At 33.9% G+C, this 22,081-nt stretch overlaps 2 protein-coding genes and 3 pseudogenes across 6 annotated transcripts; 1 reads left to right on the top strand and 4 right to left on the bottom strand.

Annotated features, from left to right (window-relative positions):
- Positions 1-317: 317 nt before the first annotated feature.
- LOC114182653 (PRA1 family protein F2 pseudogene) lies at positions 318-1,711 on the bottom strand (annotated as a pseudogene). The gene is made up of 2 exons (XR_014994197.1): positions 822-1,711; positions 318-533 (listed from the first exon to the last, which is right to left on the bottom strand). The product of XR_014994197.1 is annotated as a PRA1 family protein F2 pseudogene (transcript).
- Positions 1,712-2,650: 939 nt separating this feature from the next.
- LOC114180313 (thioredoxin-like 2, chloroplastic) lies at positions 2,651-8,106 on the bottom strand. The gene is made up of 4 exons (XM_028066609.2): positions 7,810-8,106; positions 6,421-6,600; positions 3,286-3,450; positions 2,651-3,021 (listed from the first exon to the last, which is right to left on the bottom strand). The coding sequence occupies exons 1-4, from the start codon at positions 7,990-7,992 to the stop codon at positions 2,890-2,892; spliced, it is 660 nt and encodes a 219-aa protein (XP_027922410.1). The 5' UTR covers positions 7,993-8,106; the 3' UTR covers positions 2,651-2,889.
- Positions 8,107-9,924: 1,818 nt separating this feature from the next.
- Positions 9,925-15,495, bottom strand: LOC146886605 (nucleotide pyrophosphatase/phosphodiesterase 1 pseudogene; annotated as a pseudogene). Of its 2 annotated transcripts, none has more exons than XR_014994477.1 (3): positions 15,317-15,495; positions 14,423-14,493; positions 9,925-11,658 (listed from the first exon to the last, which is right to left on the bottom strand). The product of XR_014994477.1 is annotated as a nucleotide pyrophosphatase/phosphodiesterase 1 pseudogene, transcript variant X2 (transcript). The 2 variants fall into 2 exon arrangements; XR_014994476.1 differs by having other exon boundaries at positions 14,423-14,609; positions 15,317-15,475.
- On the top strand, positions 11,692-14,521 carry LOC114180308 (protein OSB2, chloroplastic-like). The gene is made up of 9 exons (XM_028066600.2): positions 11,692-12,353; positions 12,426-12,570; positions 12,641-12,731; positions 13,022-13,155; positions 13,266-13,404; positions 13,477-13,580; positions 13,682-13,829; positions 13,982-14,049; positions 14,153-14,521. The coding sequence occupies exons 1-9, from the start codon at positions 12,091-12,093 to the stop codon at positions 14,300-14,302; spliced, it is 1,242 nt and encodes a 413-aa protein (XP_027922401.1). The 5' UTR covers positions 11,692-12,090; the 3' UTR covers positions 14,303-14,521.
- LOC114180306 (phospholipase A2-alpha-like) lies at positions 15,128-17,734 on the bottom strand (annotated as a pseudogene). Its single transcript, XR_014994478.1, has 4 exons — positions 17,045-17,734; positions 16,884-16,926; positions 16,651-16,779; positions 15,128-15,495 (listed from the first exon to the last, which is right to left on the bottom strand). The product of XR_014994478.1 is annotated as a phospholipase A2-alpha-like (transcript).
- Between the last annotated feature and the right edge of the window lie 4,347 nt (positions 17,735-22,081).

Below are 22,081 nucleotides of genomic sequence, written 5' to 3'. Positions count from 1 at the left end.
TTTTTCTTTAGTATCCATTCCTAGAGTTACGTTTTAAGAATCAGAAGGAAAGCAGAGTACACATGTTGAGTTTATCTACTCGGTTTTATCGAAATTATTAATGTTGTGAGAAATTATACAAGACTTTGACTTTATGGTTAAAAACAAAAATAATAGTTATAAATTATAATATATAAACCTCCCTTTATATCAAACACTTCTTAATCATTATTATTATTTCTCTCTGAATGTAGTGAGTGCAAAAGTTTTTCCCTTTAGATCGAGTAAAAAAGGAGATAATATAAAAAAAAGTAAAATTTTGATCAAGATAAGAGTTTGTGAATCATGGGTTATTCAACTACTAGACTATGTGCTATGTATTAAAATTGAATGGTGGTGGGGTAGTTGGAACTGACTGAATTGTAATTTGAAGCATTTGTGGCAGTTGCTATCAGCAGGGTATGATGCCAAGCTTGGTGGAGTCTTGACGACTATCATGCTTTCCTAACCCTCTAAATTGCGATGACACCTTTCCACGAGTCAATGTGTACAAACTGCAGTGGAAATTTGCAAGCAAGTGTTTCAATTTGGACGCAACTGTTACCTTTGATCTTTATATGCAGCCAATTACTGACTTCAGAAAAATACAAAAAATTGATTTGGTTCATCGTCAAGACAATAAAGGCAAATAATATTCTGAACACAACACATGTCACAATAAGCTACATTGCATTGGATTAAGATAGCTTCAGAGAAATGACAAAAAGATAATGCAACTTTGGATGAACAATGCATTGAATCAAGAAGGGAAGTGACAAGAAATATAAAAGACCCTTTACAACCTCTTGATTCTAATTGAATATCGTGGCAATAGCATGATGCATCTGTATCAGGGAGAACGAATTTGGTTCTGAGACGAGGAAGAAAAAGAAGATGAAACAGGTTGTCTGAGAGGGACTTTGATGGCAACATCTCTAAGACCCTTCACAATCCCTACCTCTTCATCCATGGTAAACAGATCCTCCGTTTCCCTCATCACAGCATGGAGGAGGTCAAGCACTAGGGCAACACTCATGGCCACTACCACATTGTAGGTTACACCGGTGAGTACAAGCAAACCAATGGTGATCAACAACAGAAAGATAACCACCAATCGCTCATCGATCTCAAACCTCAAAATCACCAAAGGGGTGTCTCGTAGGAAATACAAGTACAGCCATGCTATCATCATAACAACCAGTATGATCAAAGAAACAGGGTGTTCTAGTAAGCTAAGGAAAAGCGCAAACAATATGATGATGACGTAGTTGGCACGAAAATGTCTGGCATTTGTGTTGATTCTTTGGATTGAAGCGTAGAAGGAAGATGGAAGTTTGAGATGAGAGGGTTGCAGCATTTCTTTCCATGGTCTGATTGTGCCTAGAGACGTTTGAATGCGCTCTTTCGCCTGTGAAACGAAAACTGAATCTGGATTTGATGAAGCCTCTGGCTCTTGTGAGATTGTTCCATATGTCTTCATTTTGTGTGTGTTTACTGAGAAGAAGGTAAGAGAGGGAACGCAATTTGGCGGATCTTAGGAAACAACCATTGCTGCTTCAACCATGGAATCACACACCAACACAACAAATTGTGGATCTCTTCGCTTTTCTAGGACAAGCTCTCACGACACATGATACACTCAGATCAAAACACTATTTTTTTTTTTCTAAATCGAAATTCGGAATTCATGATAAATAAATATTTTTATATTACCAAAAAAACAAAATTGATGTAGGAGCAAATTAACAGGAATACATGATAAAAGAAAAAAAAAAATCAGATGTACATATCAAAACGAAGGGAGGTAATCGATATACATACCAGTATTTCTATTCTACCTTATGCACAGGTGACAAGATTTTAAAAATTATAGTATATTTATTTGATCAATTTAAAATTATAAAAGTATAATTAAATTTAATATAAGTTTTTTATTTTATAGAATTAAATAATAATCTCTTAATTAGTTTTATGATGAAAATGTATTGAAGTTATTTATATATATTTTTAACAAATAAGTTTTGACTTTTTTTGGATTTTATTTATTTATTTAGCAAAGTTTGAATTTTGTTTTCGTATTTTATATTTTTTGGGCAAGATACATCGATTTTTTGTAATAGTTTTTTTCTTTATTATATACTTTTTGCATTAATTATTTATTACGATGTTAATGTTAATTATTAGTTATGTTAGGCCAAACACGTAGTTTGGTAGCATGAATCTGAGTGCATTAGGAGAGTTATTTTCTACATTCAAAAAATCGGTTCTTGCATTTTCTTTTTCCATGTTTGAATTAGTCAATCCAAAATGTAAAATCATATTCTGGAACTGTTGATTTTTGGATTCACAAATTCAATTGATGTAAAAAGAAATTGTTAAAAGTGCAGAATGGAACTGCTGGATTTGGAATATGAGTGAAGTTATCGGGTGAGTTGTTTGTAGTTGGTTATTTATCTTAACACTCCCAGTTTTATTTTTATAGATACTGCCATGATTTAAAATCATCATAAACCAAAGTTCAGTTTACTATCCTAATCCGGCGATAATTTCTTCATTTCCCTCACTCAAATATTTAAAAGAAACACACATTAAAAGTTAAGATAGTTTAAAAATTCCTCGGTCAAGCCAGACCTAGCAAAAGAATTAAATCATAACATTTCATTTCACAGAAGCTTAAAAGTACACGATTACAATCAGCTAATGAATGGTCAAGAATGAGACAGAAGAAACAATTCTGCTAGGCATCCTTCTAAAAGCAAAAAAATAAAGTAGTAAATATACAGAGTACATATATTATAAGTTTCTTTGGGGTTTCCCTCTGTGAGATAGCTTATAATACAAATGCGTGAATACAAGATACAAGTACTATGCTTACACAGATTCCGCAGGTCTATCCTTGGCAACAGAGGAAGGTTCAGCAAGCAGATCGCCAATGCCCACAGGTGGACCAATGCTGCATCGTGCCGTGTTATGTATCTCGATGGCATCCTTTATTTTTTGAAACTGTAATTTACAAATGAACTATCAGCTGATTAAGAAATTAAAAGATTTGGCTCCTACCATTCTGTATAATTAGGTTCTATGCATTTTTCTAACTATTTAACAACACACCAGATGAGAAGAAAATTGTCAAACAAAATATTCCCTTAAGTTTCGGTATAAACATTCTTGGGAAAATCATAGGCATCAATTATCAACTTCTGCTGCTCATCTACTTAAATTGAAGACAGAAATGCTAAGCATTACCAACTAAATTGTAAGAATTACCTTGGCAAGTGAACATGAAAATGATTCAAGCTGCCCCTCAGCTCCGCGATAAAAGTGGAAGTAAGGAAGTACTTTAACATTCAGCCTTTTGCACATTGGCTTATTCTCATCAAAATTTACTTTGAGAAAAAGAATTTCGGGGTTTTCTTCAGCGGTTCTGCATAACTGCCAAATCCACATCAAGATTCAGGATATGTGTGATATACTTTCAGCAGCATGCAAAAAGAATTACAAATTAATTCACAGAAGATACACTACAAGAATACTTTATTCTTTGGATCTGGAGGCAGGCTCCCTACTGACAGTGAATTCATTTGTTTATAGGAAAAAGACGACCATCAAAATTGAATAAAAAGGGAGAAATGTGTCTCTCAATGGCAGTTGGACCATTCCAAAAAAAAATTTCCTTATTCAACAAATTGGTTAAAGGAACAGCCATAGCTGTATAGCCCTTAATGAATCGTTTATAGTACCCAGTGAGGCCAAGGAAACCTCTCAGTTGTTTCAAATTAGCAAGCAAAGGCCAAGGAAACCTCTCAGTTTCTTCATCTATAGCCACACCTTGACCAGAAATAGCATGACCTAAATGATCTATCTGTTGAAAACTAAAGTAACATTTTGACAACCTTTGAAGCAGAATTTTCGATACCACCTCCAATTGATGCAAATATAAAGGCCAAGAAGAACCGGATACCAAGATGTCATCAAAGAAAACCAAGACATACTAAAAGACCTTGAATACCTCATTCATGAGACTCCGAAATGTGGCAGGAGCATTAGAGAGTTCAAATGGCATGCTAGCCATTCATCAAGGCCCTATGGGTTTTGAAGACTATTTTATGCCTATTGTCTTTCTTCACCGATACTTGATGGTACCCCAATCTTAGCTGCCGTTTAGGAAACCACCGAGCTCCATTCAACTCATCAATGAGCTCATCAATAGTAAGGATGGGGAAACTATCCTTCACTATAGTGGCATTCACAGCCCTATAGTCGGTACAAAATCTCCATGTGTTATCCTTCTTCTTCACCAAGACTATGCGAGAAGAAAAAGGACTAGTGCTAGGCATTGTATTCCCTTCCTACAACATCTCTTGTATCATGGCTTAAATTTAATAGTTTCTGGCTATAAGAATGCCTGTGTGGTTTGACCTTAATAGTGTTTTAGGCCAAGGGTTAAAATTATAAGATCATGGTTTAGCAACGTACTTCTCTTTATATAGCTTGGCTAGGGAATTTCAATAGGGTGGTTGGGGCCTGAGCAATACAAATCTTTAGCTTAACAGCAGCAATAAAACAGTCCAATGTTGCTTGTGGGTTATGTTCTTGACCCTATTTCCAAGAGCTGTAAATTGCACAAAATAGTCCTGTACAATAATGGCTTGCATCAATTTTAAAGAGTTGTGCTCTGGGATATTCATAAGGTAAACCATGAATGAAACGGATTGATGCTAATCATCATGTGATACTAACTAAGGCACGACCTCCTAGTCTAGATGAATTGCAACAACAGTTAAATGATGTCCATCTGGTGTATTGTAATAACTGAACAACTGTTTAGCTTTAGAGATCCATCAAAAGGACATCTGATCCATCAATCTGAGGGAAATCAAGCTTAAAACTCGTTACCTGAAATGGTTGATAAATGGGAGCAACAACAAGACTAGACTCTGGAACGGTATTTTGCTTGAGTACCCATCCATGGCTGACTCCAAAGTTTCAAACCACCTAGCATACTCCTAATCTCATGTTTCCATAGTGTCCAATAACCGCTAGAGTTCCTTTTACACAAGTTTTTTCAGCCATGAATCAATGAAAGCACCAATGTAATTGCATACGAATGTAATAGAACAAAAAGAGAGCTCAACTCTGTATTTGTATTATGGCTGATGGACTTTTCTCACAAGGAAGGGAGGGCTGCTGACATATGGCAGAATTTCAGAGGAGCAAATACCATGAAATAAAAACTGGAATGCAGAGACTAGGTTTTCAGAGAGCACAGAATACCCACAGCAGAGGAGCGGACCAGAATTATTTTTTTCGATACCTTCTCTCTCCCCTAATCAAATTTCAATATTACTAGCTAGACCAATCATGAACTCACATCCTACTGTTGGTTATTTTGGGCCTCGAGCTTTTTCTCCACTCCTGATGCAAAGGATTAGCAGCCACATGCCCCTTTCCAGCTGTCTCAATTTCTGCCTTTCTTACCACTGTTCAACCAAATTGCCTGCAAATATACTCTCTAAACTGTAGGATAAATACTCAATTGATCTAACAAAGGTCCCATTTCCTCACTTTGGTCCCTATTAGAAGAACATTTTACTTAATTAAATTTTTCCTCTCGCCTTCATTGTTGTGCACAATAAGAACCAAAACAGATCACGAAACCTTCAACATGAATTAGAAAACCAAGATGCTGATATAGTAGTCTTCAATCAAGAATAAGAACTGGAAATGAAAATGAGACAGACCAGAGACTTCTAAAGCAAGTCGATCAAGGATCATGAAAACATATATCCAGTGATTCTCCAGTGCAATTCAACGTCTTCATTTTTACATGGACAGAAAAAGAAAAAAATGTTTACTTGCAGAACAGTACCACCCCTCGAACCACGTATAACATGTTACCCAAGTTAACCCACATTTGACATGTTACCAGCCATTTACATAACTGTTACTAAACCTCATCTAAAAGGAGTTTTCTTTCTAAAAAAGGAAATTAATATGTGGTCACTATCAAATCTGATTCAAATTAAAAAATATGTTTTGAAGGTGTGGGTGCAGACTGCAGACAGTATCTCAAACATCGCCTCTTTCATTCCATCACGTTCAGATCCTATTCTAATTTATGTCAGTATAGCAGGACCAGCATGGCATAGACAGGAACGCCAAGCATCCATATCAGTACATTCATAGCAATTCAGACCAATATCACACTATCCACTAATTAAGACGTCAGCCCATAATATAGTATTTGGATGACCATGCACATTAGATCACTGATAATTTTACATCTTGTTCAATTTTGAACATGTTATCAACAAAGTACAGTTGAGAGCATATGTTGCAGGAAATAAAAAATCTTCTGAAAAGTATAAGAATGAAAGGGTGAAAGTCAAGAAGAAAGAGGACCTTAGGGAATAATGCTCGGCAAGAAGCACACCAAGTTCCATAAAATTCAACAATAACAAGTCTATCTCCAGCTTGACTCAAAGCACTCAGAAATTCTTGCGTGGAGTGAATATCAACCATGTTTGGTGCATTCTTTTCCCACCATTTTGGCTGACCAGTTTCAGCAACAGTTGCACATACCTGAAGTGAGGTGAGTAAAATCAAACAAAAGACTGGGAAAAACACATCATACTTCAGCAATCCATAAAAATTGACTAACAGTCGAGACATAGTAAAAGCAAAGTATAGTCATCAGTAGGCTTCCTTTTCTGTACTGATTTCGAAATAATTAACTTATTCACTTGGAAACTCTACCAATAAATACCAAGGGAAAAAATATCCTAGCACTGATTCACATCAGTAAATGAAACATTCTAAAGTTCATAAGCTATCTCAGACGGTCTAGTTAGTGAGAACATCTGCATAGAATGGAATGGACCAAACACAAAATTACAATGGAAAATTATTAATACCAATAGTCAGCAACAAATAGCAGCAGCAGATGAGCATCAACCACTATATTTTACACATGTCCAAAGATAAAATTAGAATAAATATCACAAAGAAGCAACTTCTAAAGACGGCGTTTGGGGAAGTCACAGGGTCTGAATAAATAGCACTCAATTTCCTGTGCAACCCTAATCAAGCAAGCAACTAAAGCTGTTTAGTTAATCCAACTACATAACACACTGGTGATCACTGCAAACTAATAGCATAATCACATTGAGAAAGACAGAGCATTCTAAAATGGCAAACAGTCCTGGGCAAAACTTGATTCTACTCCTCAAATGGTAACAAAAAAATGGCTATTAAAATAATTTATTTTAGCATGCTCTAAAATGTCAATAGTATTGTATATTGTATTACAGTAGCATGCAGATATGAGTGAGAGCTAAACTGTTCTGCCGTACATCAGCAACCTATGACCAAAATTAATAGAGCAAGCAACGAAGTTACCCTTTCAAAGATACACTAGAGGTTATATTAGTCCTGGAAAGATGAAAATTAGCGCGTACACGTTTTGAAATATGCATTGGATGGATGAATTAGTCCATAAGGTATGAGTAATTTGATTGATGAAATACATGCAATCGGGATAGTTGTGCGGCAATTTTCACTCTTTAAGCAATACCCTCTTGCAAGGGACTAAATATAGGGTTGACCACAAAATAATAATGATAGTAACAACAGTAAAGTATAGGGCTTGTCCTGCTCCAAAGGCGGCAATTAACCGCGATTGAAAATGGGGGCGTAATTGGAGAACGCTAAGAAGAAGAGATGCAATAAAGTTAGTTAACGAGAGTGTCCTAATTGAGAATGAAGAGAATAAGGGAAGGGTTAAAAAGTGACCTTGAAAGAGGGAAGGTGCTTTCTGGGCGCGAAAGCAAGAGTGGGAGGAGGCGGTGGTGCAGGCGAAGAATAGGCGAGGGGAGAGAAGAGGGTGGTGGCAGAGGCGGAGTTAGGGGCGGTGAAGAGAGAGGTAGAGGAAGAGGATAATCGGAATTGCAATCGGAGAAGGTGAAGATGTGCCATTTACGCGCTCTGAGAGTGAAGAGCGCTACAACATCACATGAGGATGGTGATGATGATATGATGCGATAGAACAACAGAAAAATCAATGGTCTTCCTACAACTCACTCTTTCTCTCTTCGCATTTTTTTCTTTTCCTTCATCATTTCTTATTTTCTATTTATTCCAATATAAAAATTTCTTTTATTTTCTACAATTCAACTTCACAGATAAATATTGAAAACTATATAATTTTGAAATTTTTTTTCTTCTTCTTAACTCTAAGAAAATTTTGGAATGAGAACTTTTCAAAACTTTAGACTAATTTAATTTTCTATTTTTTGTTCGTAGATTTAAATCTTTTTAATCAATTTTTGTTAAGTTTATTTGACATTTCAAACACGTTTCATAATAGTATTTGACTTAACATTAAAGCAAAAATACTTAACATTAAAATAAAAATATGTCAAACGATATAAACAATTCAAATACAATTCTGATATGCGTACGCAACATCAAATAAATCTAACAAAATTTGATTTTAAAGATTAAATCCACGTATTTCGAAAAATGAATGACTAAATTGGTCAAAAGTTTTGAAATGAACTAATTCTAAAATTAACTTAAACTTAAGAGACAAAAAACATATTTAACCCATAATATTACGATAACATGTATGATAATTTTTATAATGATTATTTCAAAGAATCATATTAATAATAATGTTTTATTGGTTTACTGTTAAAAATATTACATTATGTTATTATTCAACATTTTTTGGTTGAATTGAAGGCTTCAACAATTGATTATGAGAATATATTTTGATATTGTTAAAAAATTAGAAAAAATGGTAATGATTCTTGAAGTATATTGTAAAAAGTACCTTTTTGAGAATTCTTAACTTCTTGCTTGGATTAAATTAAAAAAGCTTACATAAAAATATTATCTGAGCAGAATTTCAAAGAGAAAAAGTATTTACGAAAAATTAATTTGTTAAAAACGTTAATTTCTTCCTTAAAAACAAAGTGAGTTTATAAATTTGGTTTTTATTGTATGGTTCAAGAAGTACAAAAAATCTATTTTACTTATCCAAACAATTAAAACAAATCTAACTTTTTTTTTTTGACATGTTCTATTCTTCTTCTCCCATTTTTCTCCTAAACAATGAGAGATCAACTTTCGGTTTTTTCAATTGGATTAAATTGGTTTTAATCTATTAAATGTGATTAGAAGATGAGGAGAAAAAAAAACGCTTAGATTGAATGACAGAATAAAATTACTTTAAATTGTTTGTTTACAACTATAAACTCTTTAAAAAGATGTTCAAATTACTGTCAATAACAAATTCTGCATAAATATGTGTTCTGTTATATGTGAGAAATAGATGGAATACAACACTAACATACAGTAACTAAACAGTAACTGAAGGAAGCTTTTGGTTTAAGTTTTCATGAAATATACGGATGAATATTAATCTAGTGTATACTTTCCTGCAAGAATAATATTCCCAAAACAAGGATAACATAAGGGTTTATGCTAATTGCTTTTACTATATAGCAGTAGCTTCATCTAGCAGCAATGACTTAGCAATAATTTTTCCCACATGTAGGATTGAGTGAAATGGATTAGCAACTTCAGAATACAAAAAGTAGCACCATTGATTCATTGATCATACAAGTAATACGCCAGAAATATTTACAGAGAGTAAAAGAGTAGAGTATATCAGTGAGTTAATGAAAAGTACTGTCATCAAAGACATTTTCCAAACTGAAATGGAAAGAGGACCAATTCAGTGAAATGCCAAAGTTAACAATGGAATCAGTGTCTAACATTTGGGAGCTGGGAGACAAGTAGACAACAATCATTAGCCATTTGAAAAAAAGTTGAAACACATGATTTACCACTCCTAAAAACAGAATAGCAGCAAAAGGGTAGAGTAATATAGAACTCAACATCAATCCAAAAGGGAAATATTGCATGTGGATCCATTCATAGAACCAAACAACATAGTAATATATGTCATTTGGGTGCTGTCCCTTTCCACAGATAATGCAGTTTCTACTAGGCTTCCAGCCCAATAACTGAATTAAGCCAAGAAATTAATACATTATACACTTATTGCTACTGCAACATCTAAATTCACCATTTCAGAAACTGCAACATCTTATTTATTTTGCAATACAAAAGTTAAGTTTCATCTCAACAACCTGCATAATAATAATGCATTAAAGGTGAAGATAGATAATGAATGTGAAACTTCAATTCTGATTGGAAATCAACAATTTACGTTGTCACGCAGTAGTAGGCAGAAGAACAGAATCCGGAAACGTGGCAGAGCCATCATTAGGCGCACCCTTGATGTCAAGAATGGAAGTAACAAGATTATAAATCTGAACATTCTCAAAGGAGGGTATCTTCCCCCCTCTGGGAAACCTAGGACCATGTCCAATAAAAATAGTCCTCATGGAGAAAAACGCATTGTCATAACCATGAGCACCGCCACATTCCTTCTTACCCGTTCGATTCAGCTGAACCTTGAAACCCTCATCAGCCAAACCAACAATGGGCGTAATCCGATCGCTGTCCGAATAATGAAGCCTCTCAGGCAAATCCTCCTTCAGATAAACCTTCAACCTCCCCCCATTCTCAACCTTCCCAGAGCTCAACCCTTCGTTCATCTTAGCAACAACATACGCTGGATCAACGGAAGGAGGAGGGCGAATAGCCAGCAATGGGGTGTAATACTGGATCCAATCTCGAGGGATCTCCACCCAAGGTGCCAAATCAACCAAAGAGACAAGCTTTGTATCACATGTACCTACCATGCCATGGTCACCGACCAAAATAACATGAACATCCTCGAAAATGCTTCTCTGTTCCAAGCCATCGATGAGCCTCCCAACCAAGCTGTCGATTCTGGCAACAGCATCAGTGATCTCAGCAGCATCAGGTCCAACCTGGTGACCCTGATGATCAGGATCCTCAAAATATAGAGTAATGAAAGAGGGAATTTGGTGAGGGGGTAAATCGAAGTAGCTCAAAACGGTGTCGACTCTGTCCTCAAAGGGGACAGAGCCATTGTAGGGTTGGCAGAAGCCCTCTGGGCAATTCCATGGGCCTTTGTGGACCTCGGAGCCCGGCCAGAAGTAGGTGGCGGCGGAGAGGCCGTTGAGGAGGACGGTCTCCCAGAGGGGCTGGCCAAGCCACCACTTGGGGTCGTGGTTGGACATGGAGAACTTTTCGGAGGTGATGGGGTCGTAGAAGAGGTTGTTGACGATGCCGTGGTGGGGAGGGTAGAGGCCGGTGACGATGGAGTAGTGGTTGGGGAATGTGAGGGTGGGGAAGACGGGGATGAGGCCGGTCTCAGCCTCCGTGCCATTCTGAATCAAACGGCGGATGTTGGGAGTGGGGGTTTTGAACTGGTATCCGAAGCGGAAGCCGTCGGAGGAAACGAGGATCACGACGGGGTGAGGGAGCTGCGAGGAGGAGACGGGGGCTGAGGAGAAGTAGAGGGCTAGGGACAGGGCCACCAGGAGCCACAAGGAAGCCACCACCAGGATACTGCCATATGTCCAAGTGGAAGGGTTTCTGTCGGAGAGCAATGGAGTTCTTGAAGCTTCTTCTTTTTCTCCTCCCATCACTTCTTTTTTCCACTCCTCGGATCTTCTTATCTTCCCACCATCAACGAAACTACGTTTTATGTAATACGTGTTTAGATAATTCAAAGTTTACTGTTTTTTATTGTTTGAAGCGACATTTTATACATGTTTTAAAATACACCAATAACAACCATTCATGAAAGGTCAACACTTAACCTAGTTTCCTTTGCTACACAACTATGGATGAAAACCTTAATTATCGAACAGAAAATGTTTGCTAAAGCACAAAACTTTAGTAAGAACATGCTTTGATTATAAATAAGCATAGGTATTCTATTCAAGAACAAAACAGGATAAACATAATTTGGAGCAGGACTTGGAGGCAAGCATAGTAATTTAAAATTTGAAAGTCTTAAAATTTAATTAATTTGTCAATAGTTTCAAACGAAGAGGGAGAGGGAAGTGAAATTAGGTAACCTAAAAAAAACGTGTTGGTTTCATTCATTCGTGCGCAGTAAGCGAAATGAATTATTGGGTGCGACAACAGTTTGGCAAAGGTGGCAGGGATTCTTCGGTTTCCCTTCTCGTTCTCTTTCTCCGTTCCTACGCCACTCGCCGCTCCAAACCCACCCCGCCGGAGATTCCTTTTCAGCCCAAACTGGCTAACGCCGTCAATCTCATCGGTCAGCTACTCACGCCCCTTCAGTTCCACCAATCTCCCGAAGGCAACGCCTGGGCCACCGCCGTCATCACGCGCCAAGAGTCCCCTTCTTCTCCTCTCCTCTCGTACGTTGCTCTCTCTGTTTCCTTTCTCTTCTTTGCTGTTCCTGTAATAACTACTCTATCTCCCCATTTCAGGATTCCGCTTCTGTTCGAGGGTGATCTCGCTCATACCGCCAAATGCCATCTCAAACTCAATGATTTCATCCACATTGCTGGAAATCTCACCACTGATCCTCATGGACTACACCCCCAACACCACCACCATCAAACCAATATCCAGGTACCTCTCTTTCTTATACTATCTTATCTTTTGTTACACTCCCACTTTTCATCTTCACTATCTACAACAGGTTATGGTGCAAACCCTCAACTTTGTTCAAGGATATCCCCAACTCAACACTACAACCGCATCTTCAACCACCAAAATACTTCCTTTCTCTCGTAAGTCCTCCCTTCTCGTTTACTACCTTAATGTCCTCTAGTCTCAGCAATACTTCATATATTGATACCGCAATAACGCTTTTCTTTCTTAAATGCATACAATTTATATTTATGTATGCTCCAAAACAGACAAGAAAAGAACCCAACAGAGCAAGTTAATTAGAGGATGATAGCTAGTATTCATTATGTTAGATGAAATTGAAAATTTTGATAGTGTGTGGTGTGGTTTTAGCAGTGACTTCCGTGAACTTGGTATTTCTTTTTGACATGTTCTGTTTCTATCCTATTAGAAAGTGAGGAGCATGACATCAATCCATCAAGGAAGGATATCCGTGCCAAGCAGAGTGAAGAGCTGGACAAAGACAATTCTTGGAAGGATCTCCTTGATAACCCCGTTGAATGGTGGGATCTTCGTTCAACAGAGGTTGGAAGTTTTCTCCTTGATTGGTTTTGTCATGCACCTTTAATATTTGGCTATTATTGATGATGCTTCCTTCAAATTTGTTTTCTGACATCCGTTACAAATTAATGTAGGAGAATCCAAAAGGTGCAGCTTTTGAAAGAAAGACAAATGGTGAATTACTCTTTATCAGTAGCTCAACTCCCAAATGGGTCCAAGAGAAATTAGAGTTAGTGACAATTGATCTGAAACCTGAACCGAAACACTCAATATGTAAGTATAAGTATGTCCGTAATTGGGTTGTTTGAACTTTCCAACAATTTGCAATTTGGTTTGTTTTAACAGCCTCTGCGAAGAAAAACCCAGATTCTTCAATGAGTTCTTGGATAGACCTTGTAGATAATCCAAAGCAGTGGTGGGATTTCCGTGACAGCAAACAAAATGGATTGGTAGTGAACTAGTGATTAATGACTTTTCACTCGATGTATCTTTCTCTCTTTTGTCTAATTTATCTGGAGGATCCTTTTATCCCTTTATCTATATAGTACAGGTACATCCAAAGCACCCTGATTTCAAGCGCAAGGATGGCAGTGTTTCCCTCTGGCTTAGCAACTGTACAACATTTGTTTTAAGCAAACTGAAAGGGCTTGAATTTGAAGTTCCGGTTGTTAAATCCAAAAAAGCAAAGGATAGTAAAGGTTTGTGTAGATATCTCCATTTTTATCTTTGCCCAGTGTCTCGTGTTTGTTTTGGCCCTTCAACTTAAGATTCCTCGTGTCCTACTTTAATTTCACTTCTTTGGTCATCATATTTTGTTTTTTGAAGTACGCATGTCTCAACCTGGTTTTAGGTGGTGATGTTTCCTGGAATGATTTGGTGCAAAATCCGGCTAAATGGTGGGATAATAGAGTAGATAAGGTAACCCATTTTCTGAATTGTCCTTATGTTCTTAAATATTTACAAATTTATATCGCTGTTTTGGATTTTGTGTAATGAGTTGATAGCTCATTTTTATCATCAGAGGAATGAAAAAGCTCCTGATTTCAAGCACAAAGAAACTGGTGAAGGGCTGTGGCTTGGTTCTTCACCAAGTTGGGTGTTAGACAAATTGCCACCCGTGAAGCCTAAAAAAGGTGTAGAAACAGACAGGAAATCGACACTGGTTTCATAAGCAATGGAGAAAGTAGAGAAAGGAATCACTTACTCAGTTGGATATAGGATATATCCTGCTTATGAGTTTCACTTCCATGTAATTAACTTTTTCCTTACTAGAGTTCTGTTTTAGTGATACCTTTACAAACTCAGTATCCTCGCCTATCGCTTGCTCAGCATTTGACTTGTAGTCTCTACCAGCAGCAATATCTATACAAAATGACTGGTGTTATTCAAATACCTGTATTGCAGTTTTGCTTTACTCTGCCTCAAATGCATTTAATCTACTTTAACTTCCTTTTTCTCCCTAAAATGTAGACTGCATTCTGAAAAATAAAAAAACAGCGTATTTTTTTTAACTACAATGATGTTCGACTTCTCAAAGCTATGATTAGTTCTTAGTATAAAAGGATATTTTTGCATATAGCCAAACATCCATTAAGCTCTATTTCGACGGAAAACCAAGTAAAACGCTTGAGAAGCTTTTGTTCAAAGCTATAGTAACTTTGCCTTGTAACGTAAGAAAGTAGAACTCTCATGGATAAAATCTTTAACAAACAAGTGTTTTATCCTCGATTATTAGTTGGACACAATCACCAAACAAACAAAATTGTAGAAAAGAAGGTTTGCTTCATGAACTTTGATGTTCAAATTTACTTTCAAGATGGGGTTGGCTTAGCCATGCTTACCTATATTTGTTTATAGTTTATATATGAAAATAGTAACCATTGAAAACTTTAAACGAATCTTTTAAAAAGCGAAACTAATTCCATCACAAGGAAAATCGAAGAAACAAAAAATGTGTTTGCAGTGTACATTTGTAGGAGGTGGGGGATCACAAGAATGTCTAAACATACTTTACCTAATAATAAGAGTGTTGTGCGAAAAGAGTACATTGGTTGTGAACAAATAAAATGAAGCATTAAAGGTTGATTAATTTGGTAAGAGAGCAACTAAAAACAATAGGAAGAACGAGAAAATATCTATTTTTTGCTGAGACTTGACAAGACAGATAGACAGACAAACAACATACTCTCTAGGGCTTGTGGAGAATCCCTCCAGCCAGTAAAGCGGCTTCCATCACAAATTGTATTACTTCAACAACATCATCCACATCGCACGTGTTTCCTTTGAATGTAGGAGCCCTCGAGTTCTTGAAGTTATTCATACAGTTTATCAATGCTTGGCTACATTCTTAGCTTAGGTAGTCATCTGCATAAAACAATCATTAATTACACAACGTAACTAAGAGTTGCTTTTTAGGTAATTTTAAGTGAGAATCTCGGATGGAAAACCAACCCACTTAGTCAATAAAGCGAAATTGGATTTTATTGTTCAATTACACAAGTCTACAAGATTTCAGTATTCGACAAAAATAGTTCAATAATAATTTTTGTGGGGTACAAAGTTGACTGTTAGTTGTAATTATCACTCGAATGTCCTCTTATGCATGTTGTTTGAGTGTAGGAGAAGGGATGCAATGAGGGTCATCTTCATAATCAAGCCAAGGAATCGGTCATTCAAAAAAGAAGTAAATAGATGAAAGATCACGATTAGTTTCTATTTATGTTCATCAACTTCATGGCATTTACTGGATTCATTAGTATACTGATAAAAAGCAATTAAGTAAAGAATCCCTATCAACCGTCATCTTTATTTCATTTTAATTGAAGACTTCGGAAACAATTCCTTGGGTTATCTGCTTTTGAACATTGGTTTGTACAATAATGAGATGCATATTTTGCCTTTTCTTCTAATATAGGGTTTGGTCCAGCTCTGTTTTTGTTTTTCTTCTAAACGAGTGAAACTTTTATTATTAATTTCCATAAAAAACTCTAACTTTTGGGATATAAGTTCATTGGAAAAGTTATTTTACTTCTACGAATTTGTGTTTAAACCCACTTCCTTTTTTGAGAAAAAGAGAAGGTAAACAAGAATCTAGACTACACACTACCTATATCCCTTTTCTAATTCTCACCCTCTCCATCCTAACGATTTTCTAAGCCATGTGCTTGCAAAAGCAAATGCACTGACCGATTCAATTTCCTGTCATATCTATTTCAATGGTTCATTACCATCAGAGCTAATTTAGTACAGATTCAGATTTTTTATGTACAAATAAGTAATCATGGATCATTCAAAACTGAGTGTTAAGATAATACGGGACCTATCAAAATAAAGACAAACATGGTACAAAAAAAAAAAAACAAACTGAATTGAACATCTAGTCTGTGAAGGGACGAGATGATCCCACTTACAAAGAGTCAGATCCGATAGATTCTGATACTGGAAGTATTCAAGCAAATCTTTCTCTAATTCAAGTCATAATGTAAGATGTCTTAATTAGAAAGCTATTAGAGAACTCACTGTTTTTGGCTTGCACACATTGATCATGCTTCATACAACAAGCATCAAGGCCATCATCACAAGGTCTTTCACCAGGGCACCCACTATACAAAAGTCCACACTATTTGCCATATCGCAATAATGGAGGCACTGTCATTCCAAATTCCAAAGTGTTATTGAACAAATTATACCTTAATCCAATCAGCCAAATCTTAAAAATAAGAAGAAAAACACTCATAGAGTTAGTCTTGTACCTGAGCAGAAACTTGACTCACATTGTCTACTGCACTCTTTGCTCTGCAGATGAACAATAAAAAAAAAGAGAATTAGGAAAAGTACTAGCTGTATATGTTAATTTAAGGCTTAATTAATTTGTTTGGAATTGGATGCTGTAAAAATTAAACAAGAAGATTACCACAGAGACAGCTACTCCAGTGGTTTCAGCTCCTATGTTGAGGGCACAGCCAGGAGGGTTAACAAGTTAAAGGAAGAAGTATAATAAAAGAGGAGAAGAACACACTTAAGTGAGGAGGTTGGTACCATGTTTTGACGAACAAAGGGGGAAAGTGAGGTTATTTTTGAGTTTGGGAAACTTGGTTTTGCTTAAAGGCTCTGATTTATATGATGAAAAGGTGTGCTAGATTTGAGAACAAAGTTTCGAACACATGGCAGGCACAGTCTCAGCCATAGCCAGAGCCAGAGGCACAGCTCAGAGAAAAGAGTGCAAGGTAGGTGATTTGTTTTGTAGTGTCTCGGTATTGTTTACATTATTTTTTTAGCTGCATTACAAACTTTAATGCATTCCCATTATGCAATTTTCACAGCCAATACAGAGAAATCTCTCAGCATATGACGATATTGCAGAGAAAAGGCATTTACAATGTCAACACTTCAAATTAAAAATCTTAAATTAATGACAATAAAACAAACCCTTATCTTGTGGAGGCTGCTTTCATTGTCTCTCTCAACTCGTGAACTAATTGCTTATTAAGTTATTACTTCCTACCTATTTCTCTATCCAGGGCCAAACAACGATCAGTGATTGTCAAATTCTACATCATATATTATTATCAAGTACTATTTACCATCACTTTTTATATCTTTCAAATTCTATTTTCCTTTATTCAAGAAAAATATTCTACCTCACTTTCTGAAAACCTCTCTCTACCGAGTACCAGACATGTATATTACATTACTATTATTAGTTTAATGTGTAAAAGCAACTCATTATCTATAGAAAACTTTTAAAGAATAACTATTAAAAGCTAAACATATATGCATGCAACCAAAATACACATATATGTTTATTATACACGCATGAGCAAGTTGAACAAAAGACAAAAAGATTCCATGTTATAAGAATTTTATTTTATTTTATGGTGAGAAGCAAATGGGCTGTTGGGTTATGATACAATGGAAACTACTTTTTACACCTAAAATGTTTAATCAGATATAAAGATTATGATATAATATTTATTACGATTTTGGTAGTTGGTTAGAAATGGACTTTAAGTTTAACCTAATCCCACAAAATCAGTTTGTAAGGTATTTCACCGTACTTGTATATTATGAAATTGTTTTATTCTAATTTTGTGGGGTTGAATGATTCACTCAATCTTACAAAACCAGTTTGTAAAATGAAATTTACACTTCTCTTATATATTATAAAATTGTTTGTCTTACTTTTTATCGATATAGAAGTTTCAGAGAACATGAGTAGAAGTAATGGAGGGAAAGATTATCCGATTTAACATTGTAATTGATGGTGGCATGAAAGTGACATGGCATGACAACCAATTGTATGTAAAATAACTTGAGGATAAAAAGAAGTTGGAAGATATGTTGCATGTGTAAAAAAGATGGTGTATTGAAAAAGCCCATTGAGTGGTGAATTAATATCACACCTAACTTTTATTTTATAAATTGCAATTTTCCATTATGAATTGGAAATGGGCATATGGGAAAGAACGATTCGTTGTCATCATCATTCCGTCATAAGTTCCAAGTATGGAGAAAAAAATAAATTAATGCAACTGATTTGGTACTTTTAGAAATAAAAATGTTGAGTGCAGTTCAATAATAATAATTTGGAGAAGAAAACAAATGAATATTTTCTTTGAATGGAATATGAGTGTTTATGAAAATATTTATAAATAAATATATTACTGAAATTAAAGTTTATTCGATATTTAATAATAAAAAACGCGTAAAACAAATAATATAAAAAAGTACAAAATGTTGAAACAAATGATTGAAATGGTTGAAAAGTTTGCAGTAAGCGTGCATCCTACACTGTTGTTATACAGCTAATGGTACGGAGTGTTCATATTCACGACTATTTTCAATCTCATTCTTTAATGATTTCATACAAATAAATTAAAATATTTTTTTTGTAAAATATTATTAAAAAATTACAAAATTTAGCGTGTTTCACGATTTATTCGAAAACCATGTCTTCTAATAGATTTTAATTAATGGAAGAAAATTTATTATAAAAGGTGATCTTAAAGTCAGTCTAAAACATAAAAATGATAACTAGACAAGTTCATGTATTATTTGTATGCTACGCGCTTTATTTAAAAAAACCAATCTCATTACTAGTCGGAATATCACAATTTTTTATACTTACAGATCTATATATATATATATCTATATATATATATATATATATATGAATATATATTTTCTATTTTTATTTTTTAAATATAAATTCAGATAAAAAATTAAACTACATTTCAAATATAAATTTAGAGAAAAACCCACTCCCTTTGAGTTCTTATATGGTATTTTTTTATTGGAATTTTACTCATCGGGTGACTAAGGAGAGCCTAATCATGACTTAATCATGATTTAGTGGTCAATCCCTCTTTAATTATGTTATGGTGATAACTTAGCATTGGTTGATTTTTCGGTCATGCAAATCGGGAGAGCAGTGATAACATTCGTGATTCTAGTACTGAATGGTTGAAAGTTATACCAAAGGGAATCCAGATATTTGAAAATGGAAGGAAGATGGAGAATGTGTGTTATCGGTTAGGTCTGCCTACAATAGGCTACAAGGAACGTCCGAAGGGGGAGAGAATAAAGCATTTGAAATATTGTGGAAAACGAGAATTACACCGAAGGCACAAGTATTAGGTTGGAGGTTGTTTTTGGATAAGCTTCCAACAAAGACCAAACTAATACTGAGGGAGATTCTCTTACAACATAGCCTTTGTGAGTTTTGTCTATAATGTGAAGAGACCGTAGAACACTTATTCATTTCATATAGAGAATCCTAAAAAGTATGGAATATGTGTCATAAGTGGTTTGGGCTTAAGCATTGTATCCCATATTAAGGTAAGGAACAACTTCTAACACTTTTGTCTTGTTAACCTTAATAGGAGACAAAAAATTGTATGGGAGAGAATGTGGTTAGCAATTATAGGGAAATTTGGAAACAAAGGAATGTGATAATTTTCAAGCAAAATAAAGTAGATCCTAATGAGATTTTTGGTCTTGCCCAAGTAAATGCATGAGTATGGATGAAACACAAAATCACATTTGTAAAATTCTCAGACAATGATTGATGTCTCTCTCTTTATACTTGCTTAAAATCTCTTTGATGTGGTAATTATTGTGTGTTTAAGTGTGTCATGTAAACAAACTAGTACTTTTACCCGTGCAATGCACGGGGCACGAGATTTTAAAAATTAAAAAATATAATTAAATTTAATAAATTTTTTTATAAAACTAAATAAATTTTTAATTAATTTTATGATAAAAATTTATTTAAATTATTTATATATTTTTTTAACAAAATATATTGTATATAATTATTTTAAATAATATATTAAAATCGAGTTAATTAAAATTAAGAAATTAAATAAAATTTTAAATAAAATATTTAATAGATAATGTAGAAAAATGTAATAGTTGATTTTTTAATAACAAAGATGATGAACGATATATAAATTGTTAAGTAGACTCTATAAAAATACAAAAATAGACAATAAAAAAATGTAAAGAGTAGACAATATAAAACTATAAATGATAGGTCGTGTATATAAATGTAAATAATGGATTCTTTCAAAATACAAATGTTAGACAGAGGATGCAAACAAAACATCAAGATATAAACGATCAGAAACTACATATGTAAATCCAATGTAGAAAGATATAAAGAATAGACTATTCTTTTGGAATCATTTTTCTATTTTTTTTTTTTGATATTGAATTTTAAATTTAAATTTTGTTACCATATTTCCATAGTTTTTACAGTTTAGAATTTTAAATCCAAACTTTATTACTTTATATTTTAAATTTTAAATTTGTCAATATGAATCTTAATTTAGAAAAAAAAATATTGAAATTGAAATCATTAGTGAATTTTAAATCTTTAAAAGTTTCAAGAATTTATAATTTTCACTTTGCAATGATACACGTATGTCTATGTTATAAAAATTATGTTTTAAATTATTGTTTAAGCTTTTGTGAAATGTCAAAAATATGTGAAAGTTGTTCAAAAACATTTAAAAATTCATTAAGGCTTTAATGTTACAGTTTTTTGTAGGGTGTCAAAACGTACCAGTCCGACCATTTTGCCTCTCCTTGCCTTTTCACTTTACATTTTGAAATATTTTTTGTAGCTTAAGTGGAATATTTTTATAGCTTTTTGAAATTTCAAAATTCAAATTCAAACTTTATAACTATATATATTTCAAATTTCACAATATTAAAATAAGATTAAAATTTAAATGTTGGGTATTTTCATATTTTTAAAGTTAAAAAAATTTGTAATTTTTACATTATATTTTAATTATTATTATTATTAGGTTGATATCATTGTGTTATTTTATAATTATATTTTTATTAAATATTATTATATTTTATAATAATTATTATATCGTTATGAATTTTTGTATTTTTTATGAGAAACATTAAGAATATTTATTAGAAAAACTTTAAATTTTTGTACATGTTTTATATTTTAAATGTTAAATTTAATTTTATTTACGGTTTTTTACAATTTCAAATTTTAAATCCAAACATTATTATTTTATATGTCAAAAAATATTTAGTTTCAAAAAACTAATTTAAAAAGCAGAAAACATATCGGTTGTCAATAAACTATTTATATTTAGTTTCAAAATACATTTTACAATGCCTTTAACATATATTAGAATTTGTATGTATGAATGTCGTATATATTTGAAAGTTTGTAAAATAAATGAACTAATAAATAAATAAATAAAAGGTTTAAATTATGAAAAACTTAAATTATGAAACACTTGAATAATCAGTTATAATATTAAAAAAATTAAAATTTTAATTATGAAATTATCATTTTCAAACACTTATACATAGAGAAATGAGACTATTATTTTACAAACAAATTTTAAAATATGTCAGTGTCAGAATTAATTTATATTGACTTTATGTTGTACTAAATCAATTAATTTAAAATTAAACA

Source organism: Vigna unguiculata, chromosome 4 (assembly GCF_037176805.1).
Source record: "Vigna unguiculata cultivar grain cowpea cultivar isolate G323 ecotype 2 chromosome 4, ASM3717680v1, whole genome shotgun sequence".
Lineage (NCBI taxonomy): Eukaryota > Viridiplantae > Streptophyta > Magnoliopsida > Fabales > Fabaceae > Vigna > Vigna unguiculata.
This window is presented reverse-complemented; position numbering and strand designations above follow the sequence as displayed.